The sequence below is a fragment of the Triticum dicoccoides genome, chromosome 1B (assembly GCF_002162155.2).
Source record: "Triticum dicoccoides isolate Atlit2015 ecotype Zavitan chromosome 1B, WEW_v2.0, whole genome shotgun sequence".
Lineage (NCBI taxonomy): Eukaryota > Viridiplantae > Streptophyta > Magnoliopsida > Poales > Poaceae > Triticum > Triticum dicoccoides.
This window is the reverse complement of record NC_041381.1, coordinates 448,225,355-448,233,453: the sequence shown is the minus strand read 5'-3', so window position 1 is coordinate 448,233,453 and position 8,099 is coordinate 448,225,355. Positions and strand designations below refer to the sequence as shown.

General features: G+C 46.1%; 2 protein-coding genes across 2 annotated transcripts; both read right to left on the bottom strand.

The window, feature by feature from the left end:
* Window positions 1–2,983: 2,983 nt before the first annotated feature.
* LOC119306667 (putative F-box/LRR-repeat protein At5g02700) lies at window positions 2,984–5,666 on the bottom strand. Its single transcript, XM_037582835.1, has 4 exons — window positions 5,500–5,666; window positions 3,869–4,850; window positions 3,655–3,789; window positions 2,984–3,497 (listed from the first exon to the last, which is right to left on the bottom strand). The coding sequence occupies exon 2, from the start codon at window positions 4,845–4,847 to the stop codon at window positions 3,945–3,947; it is 903 nt and encodes a 300-aa protein (XP_037438732.1). The 5' UTR covers window positions 4,848–4,850; window positions 5,500–5,666; the 3' UTR covers window positions 2,984–3,497; window positions 3,655–3,789; window positions 3,869–3,944.
* LOC119350462 (serine/threonine-protein kinase TOR-like) lies at window positions 5,578–6,990 on the bottom strand. The gene is made up of 4 exons (XM_037618288.1): window positions 6,908–6,990; window positions 6,717–6,772; window positions 5,659–5,994; window positions 5,578–5,601 (listed from the first exon to the last, which is right to left on the bottom strand). The coding sequence occupies exons 1-4, from the start codon at window positions 6,951–6,953 to the stop codon at window positions 5,578–5,580; spliced, it is 462 nt and encodes a 153-aa protein (XP_037474185.1). The 5' UTR covers window positions 6,954–6,990.
* Window positions 6,991–8,099: the final 1,109 nt, after the last annotated feature.

Below are 8,099 nucleotides of genomic sequence, written 5' to 3'. Positions count from 1 at the left end.
CATGGAACAATAAAAAAATATGGATATGTTGGAGATGCACCACTCTTCTGCACGCACTCTTCCGCTCGTTTCCTGTTGCCTGAGATGGTGATCACGCCATTCGGCCCTGGCATCTTAAGCTTAATATACACATAGCATGGCCTGGCCATGAAACGTGTGTAGGCGGGCCTACCCAAGATGGCATGATGGGCAATGTGGAAGTCCACCACCTCGAAGCTCAACCTCTCCTTCTAAAAATTTTCTCTCCACCGAACATGACGTCTAGGGCTATCTATCCGAGTGACTTTGCCTTCTTTCCGGGGATGACCCAGTGGAACTACATGTTGCTTTTGCTTAGTAGGGACATCAGAATGTCCATCGCCTTCAGAGTGCCGATGTAAATGATGTTTAGTCCGCTGCCTCCGTTCATGAGGATTTTGCATAGTCGGACTCCACTGACGGCTGGATCAACCACTAGCGCTTGCTGCCTAGGGATCGGTATGTGAGCTAGGTGATCCGACTGGTCAAAATTGACGGGCGTCTGGGCCCAGTCAAGATACTCGGTGACAGTCGGCACAGCCATGTTAACCTCTCACTTTATGACCTTCAACCTGCACTTGCTCTCGACGTCTGTGAATATCATCAGGACTTTCTCGACGTTGGCATAGCTAGAAGCATGCTTCCCTTCGTCGTCATTGTCCTCATCTTTACCCTCCGAGGGTTCTTCTCACATTTCTTGCTTGAGCAATTGGCACTCCCGAGTGGTGTGCTTTGGAAGGATCGGGTTGCCATTTTTGTCTCTTTTGGTGTGAATCTGACATGGTTGATCAAGAATGTCGCCCTTTGGGTTGCTCTTCTTCTTGTCGGCCCATTCCTTCTTCTGCTTCAGCTGACCTTTTCCCTTGCTTTGCCCGGCCAGGGCCGCAGCGTCAGCATTGTCTGCCGAATCGGCTTTTCTGTTCTGCTTCCGACTGGACTTATTATCCGACTGGTGGGCCTCTCCGGCTCGCCCCTTTCCACTTCTCAGCTGGTCTTCCTCTTCGTCGTTGGCATATCGATTGGCGACTTCCGTTGCTCGACTCAGAGTTAGGATCTCTGTCCGGCCAAACTTCAGAACAAGCTCTCGGTATTTGATACCCGCCTTGAAGGCGCAAATGGCTTGGTGCTCAGTGACATTCTCCACGGTGTTGTACAGAGTGGTCCATCGCTGGATGTACTCTTGGAGAGTCTCATTGTTTTTTAGTACGCAGTGTTGCAGCTCTGACAATCCACCCGGCCGCTTGTACGTGCCCTCGAATGTTTTCACAAAGACTCAGGCCAGGTCATCCCAGCAATAGATGCTGCAGGGTGGGAGCTGATTCAGCCAGGCTCTCGCGGATCCCTCAAGCATCAGTTGCAAATGTTTCATGACCACATTGTCATTGCCGTCACCGATCTGGACAGTCACTCGGTAATCCTCCAACCAAGTCTATGGCTTCGACTCACCAACGAACTTGCTAATCCCTGTCGCCAACTTGAAGTTGGATGGGATATCAACGGCGCGGTTATAGCTGCTGAAGCACTAAGGTCCTGAAGGTGTGGATCCACTTGGGACATCCCTGCCAAGGGCGTCTCTTTAGGATCGGGCCCTGTCGACCAAGCTTTGAGCGAGAATAGATCTGGCGTTGAACTGCGGGTCTCGGAGACCTCCCAGGCGGTGGGAGGACTCGGCCTCCGATCATCTTCGTAAGGTCGCCTCGCGTCATAGGGCTGGCGCCTGTATGCAACGTTCCACGGAGAGGGCGTCCGAGTGCGACGATAATCATTGCATCGCCGGGGAGGAGTAATCTGGTCACGTCTCCGGTCTCCGTACTGATCTCTCAGAGGGGGCAATGGTCTACGCCTTGCCGATGCAATCTGGCTATCAGCCGACTGGACTGTCCCGACGCGAACGGACGCGCTATGGATGCGATCCCGAGTCTGTGACACAACCGCATTTTGCGTCAAAGCTATCTTCAACATGGCCCGGATCTGTCGAATCCCTTCTCCAACAGCTGAGCCGGAGGGCTGGATGGAGTCAGCGATTCGGGTCGCCGCCGCCAAATTCTGCAATGTGGCCACCATGTCGCAGCTGAACCATCTCCACCAAACGAGAGGCGCTGCAGGCTTGCAGCTCAACTCTCCAAAATGGATATCAACCTTCAAAATAAAACCGAGCGTGCTGAAGCCCTACTATCCAGTCATAGCTGCCTGCGCTAATTAGCTTCCATTTCTCAGTGAATGTGTCATCTCAAACACCAGTTTCCATTCATAACAAAGAACCCGAGAAAGAAAATCCGACTGTTTGCCTTCATAATCCTTCAGGACTATACTTCTATATCCAATGTGATCTTTTTTTAGTGATAAAACATCCAATTTGAAATTATGGGTTAAGACGGCGCACATTTTCTTTTTTCATATCAATTTCCATATATGCTTGCCTATTGAAAATTTTAAATTACCTGCAAATGTGGCGCCCGATGGTGCGGAAAAGGGACAAACCATGACTAGAAAAAGCGAATCTGCTGATCCGATCACTTCAGACATCGTTGAGTGATCTCGTTGATGCCTAATCTTCTGTACTTGGGGTCGCATCCTGGATTTGCATTTTCGCTTGTCAGGGTCGTACCCATTTGGAACCTATGTTGCATGTCACTTATGTTTTTGAGTTTGCATTTTTGTAAGGCCATGTATGGTGGTTTGCTGCTTTATTATTTATATAACATTTCATCTAAAAATACATGTTCCAGGACGAGCAAGAACCACAACGCCTTGCATACGCAATCTCTGCATCCTCCAACACCTCAGAACAATCGTTTTATGTCTTCCATAACACAACATCAATACACGATATAAGAAAGAAGCTTAGTTGCGGGTTGCCAACTACTTATAACTAGCAAAAAGCAAATAGCATTAAAACTGATGCCAGACTGGCTAGTGAATTTTGATTGCACATAACACAAGTATTGACTCAAAACATTCAACATAGTCATGAACATGTGTTGAAGGTCTTCCAAAACATTCAAATGAGAGACATACTGCAATGTTTGCACATAAAGGGAAGGGATCAGCCACGGACAAAACATGAAGAGCTATCAACCTGCTCAGGCATCTCTGCAGTGACTACAAGAAGAGCTATCGAAGGGATTAACCATGGACAGGACATGCTCATTATGGTGATTGCCCCTGCGGATACATCCAGCAGGATATGCATGACCAGAGTAAGATCTAAAATCCAATAGAGCATTTGGAGAAGCCCTACTATCAAACTGTAGGCACTTGTATTGGTCAGTTCTCCATTTCTGAGTGCATCTGCCTTCGACAACAAATTTCATCAACTCGAGCGCCTTAGCATTGAGAACAAAGAACTTAGCAAAGTCAACATCCGGCTCCGTGCCCGTGTAACACTTCAACTCTACATATCTGATATGGTCAAGAGACTCAATCAGAGCTGTTGGCTCATGATGATGCACATTTTGCATATCCGTCTGCAGAGATGACTGGAAAGAGTATAAACGATTGAGAAACAGTTATTACAAAGCTAGAAAATAAAATTTTCTAACTGGCAATGTCAGGTAAAACAATGACTGATTGGATAAGATATAAAATAAGTAAAACAGATTTTAACACTACTGAAGAAGAGATTCAACAACTCACCATTATGTATAGCTTCTCCAAGTAAGGAAAGACTCTGAGGAAGCCAAGAACTGCATCAAGATTAGGGCCACTAGACGTGATATGTAAAACCTTCACACCTCGCATCAACATTTCCAAGTTACCAGCGACCATTTCCTGCAAACAGAAAAACATTGCAACAAAGTGAGTGTATGCTTACTGGAATGTCGAATATGAAATGGCCATCCGCAGCTACCTGTGAAACTCTGGTTCCAAGCTTGAGTTTGTCAAAGTTGTCTGTCAGTGAGCCCAAGATCGCCAGTTTCGGCGCACTAATTACCCGGAAGACTGGTGCTCTGCGCAGTGGGCTGGTTCTGCGAAATAAATCTGATCTGACGAATCTTTCCAGGCAAGGGGCTCTCGATGACTATTTCACTCAGGCTGCCCGTATCATCACATACACCAACGCTCCTAAGTGTTGGGGAGTTGATCACCAAGCGCCTGAAGCCATCACAACTGTCAAGCAGCAGGCCCTCGAGGACAGGGCAGCCAGAGAGAATGCTGTGGAGGGTGCCTTCATATACAGAAAGGAAGCCCAGAACCAGTGTTTTCAGGCGTGGGAAGTTAAATACTGGGACCTCCTCATCCTCAAAGAAGCTGCAGTGGGCAATGCGGGCCACACGGAGGGTCGGTGCGAAGCGGAGCACAGACAGCGGCAGCACATCATCAAATTTAGCGACATAGATGTCGAACTCCTGAAGATTAGCAAGGGCTGGGGACCTGAACCAGCCATCAAGATCAGCAAAATAGAGGCTGTTGAGGTGAAGGCGGCATATGGGGCCCTGGTGCTCAGAAAGGATCTGGGTTACAACCTCAATTTGCTCGGGACAAAACCCAGGGATATGGGCAGTGTCAAGGTTGATCGGAGCGGAACGCCACAGGTGACGCCAGCGGCAAGAGAGGGCAGAAGTGCGCACGGCATCATCAGTGCGGAGGAAGGAGATGATGGTGCAGAGCATCTCATCCGGGAGGTCACTGATCAGATCAATTCCCTTCCGTTTCACCTTCTTCACTCCACAGTCTGCCGCCGCCTCCATGTTGGAACATGCAAGTGCACGCACGGCTTCAGCTGCTCGTTCACAAATAACCAGTTTGGGATCGCTCAAAGCTATCAGTATAACATCAACAAACTCAGGGATATAATTCTTGAAAACTGTGAATGCATTTTCAGCCATCTCCTACAACAAGAAAAGGAGGAACATTATACAAATCATAATATAGTTCCTCTGGGAAAAAATCTTGGCATAAAAAGTTAAACTACTATCATAATAAACTACTCCCTCCGTCCCTAATATATACTATAAGATGTTATTACATCTAATATACTCACATATTAGATGTAATAACATCTTATATTATTGGACGGAGGGAGTAATTTGCAAACTGCAACGACCCTGGATGCTAGTTGTGCTGTGCATAGGGTTCTTTTCAGGGAACCTTGGAGTGAAAGAAATGGTACACATAGTTTAATAAGATAGCTAGAACGAACCAATATTACTTAAGTCGTACATTCAACTCAATATTATTTGTGACTTGCAGATCAGTCACGACTAGTCATGATTAGTTGTCCACTAGTTGTTGATCATTACTCCCTCCATTCCAAAATAGATGACCCAACTTTGTACTAAATTTGTAAAGTTAGTACAAAGTTGGGTCATCTATTTTGTAACGGAGGGAGTAGTTGCTTGCTGCAAATACTACACAGAGAAAACAATAATACACATACTACAAATCAGTGGTACAAAACTACACATGCTAATAATCAGGGGTACCCTCACGATCTTGATTTTTGATTAAACACCACAGAAGCTGATCGGTTCAACTTACTTTGAGAATAAGGATAGCTGCAAAGCGACGATATTCCACTCCATCCCCACCAAGCCACCCTAACGCAGTTGTAATAATCTAAAAGAAGCGCTCCTTAGAGAACTGAAAAAGTTTTTTCATGAAAACTGGAACCCGTTATAAGTTAGTAGTATAATATACCTGTCGCTCAACTTCGTGTGCAGTTAATGCTCCCCCAGCATTTGCCAAATGACCAAGCACTGTGCTAGCTGGAACTAGGATTTCAGGATCACGCTTGACTTCAAACACATTTTTTAAGAGATTAGCCAGCTTAGAAACCTTTGAAGCGCCTCCAACTGGTAAATCAATCAGAGCATCGATAGCATGAAGAGCCGGTAAACTTTCAGTAGCATCATTGCTTTGCAATAAGCTAGATATTTGCTCATAGAGCTGATCCATAACCCTTAGAAGATCTTCACTGCTGAGATGTCGAGCTTCCTCCTCAACATGTTTCCGCAGGGCAGCAGCAATACCACCCTATAGATGAGAACAAACTATATAAGCCTAGAAAATATCATTGTTCGACATAAACGAAAGTACAGTTAACATAGAGAGTCTGTGGGTTAACATCAGGCCCTGGTTAACATCCCAGGAAGCTAAACCTCCCAATGAACAGCAAAGGTACCAAATTTACGAATGCATTTATTCTGCATTGCCATGAACACACAAGGCATACATGTGAACTATGCGCTTCACGTTATCCCCGCCAACAAATCCGTAAGATCAGCATTTGTTCATAATGTTTATCTGACAGGCCAGCACATTCATAGACCCCAACAGTACCTCAAGAGTCAAGTCCTCAACAAAATGTATATATAGTGTGAAAATCTACATAATTACAGTACTCCAGAGTAGACACCAAAAGCACTGACTTTTATGTACTGCTACTGAGCATTGACACGAGAAAAACAGCATCACAAAGCCCGCAAGCCCCAATCACCAATACCACAACAACAAAAGGAACCAACCCAAGCTATTAACTTGGCAATTGATCGTCCCACGCCCATCCATCCATTCCACACTGGCCCAGCACCGATGCAGTGCCCTAACAAGAAACAATCAACTAGGTTCAATTCACGCACAGAACCCCGCACGCAAACCCAACACCGGCCAAAACCGAACTCTACCGTAACCGCACCACATCGAGGACGGCGATACATCTCACAGCATGACCAAGAGGAGGCGAGCGAGACACGAACCTCCCCAGATGAGATGTAGGCGGCGATGCTGAACCAGCGGTCCTTGGCGATCAAACCTGCACGCCAGGCAAATCGATGGTTTAGCCATGGCCAGAAGAGAAACCCCGGGCGATCGAGATCGGCGGGGAACAATCCGGAAGCGAGGGAGGCGTACGTACGGCAGCGCCGGGGTCTGAGGAAGGAAGGCGTACCTTGAGGCTTGCCCGCGGCCTCCGGGGAGAGGCGCGAGGGTTCCATGTCGACGGCTCCTCCGGCGGTGCCAAGGGAGGCGGAAGGTTTTAGGCAATCCCAGCCTCGGCCTGGCGCAGTTACACGGCGGAATGGGGAGATACCGGCCTCGCACGGGCTTGGGCCGTGGCATCATGGGTTAATCGTGCCGCAGATCGCCCCACCAAAACTGGCCTGCTATTTTACAGTTTTTGTACCGCTAAAAAAAATACCGTTTGGTGCCACTGTTTATCCATCCCTGTCCCATCCTATAGAGAACTCTGTCTATCCAAGGTTCGCCCGAAATCTCGTTGACCCGCAAGATATTTCGCTACCGTTCAAAAAAAAAAAAAAAAGGTTGCAGATGCAGGCGTGCTCCATGCACTATGTGCCCTGGTCACGTTTGGAGCGTGAAACAGAGGTTGCCTCAATGCCAAGCTTAGGCAAGAACGAATCTAGGTCGCTCGATTTAGCTTCAGTGGGGCTACCTTCAGCCTAAATCGAGGAAGGCTGCGCTTCTAACTTTGTTGCTGCGAGGTTGGTGAATTTAGTATGAATTTATGTTGCACAGGTTATTCGCATGTGTTGCAAGCATGCCCATTTTCTTATTGCGTACACACAAACATTGTGTTGCAATAATTTTGGTGTGCTGCGAAATACTCGTTTAATACTGCAAATATTTTTGGCGTAGTTGCACATGTTATATTTATATATTATTTAGTGGAAAGAGAAGTGTCTGGCCGCAAAATATGTAAGAGAAGTGTATGATGTTATTCAAAGACTAGTAGACTGCTCGTGCGTTGCCACGGGCTTTTTGAATTTTTTACTAGTTGTATGTCAAATTTTATACAAATACTCCCTCCTTCCCAAAATAAGTGTCTGAAGCTTAGTACAATTTTGTACTAAAGCTAGTACAAAGTTGAGACACTTATTTTGGGACGGAGGGAGTAGAAAAGATGGATTTCAATGTATTTCGCTTGCAATGTATTTCAATAAAAAAGATAATTCGGCTGTATACACAGGAACATTATCATATATGATGCACAAAATAAAGAAGGTGGTACACTAACATTGAACTCTTTACTGTGCGCTACATTACATATGATAATAACACTTGAATTCCTATTTTTTTATGCTTAAGATCAATTTTCTCAAAAAAAAAAACATGTGCATTTT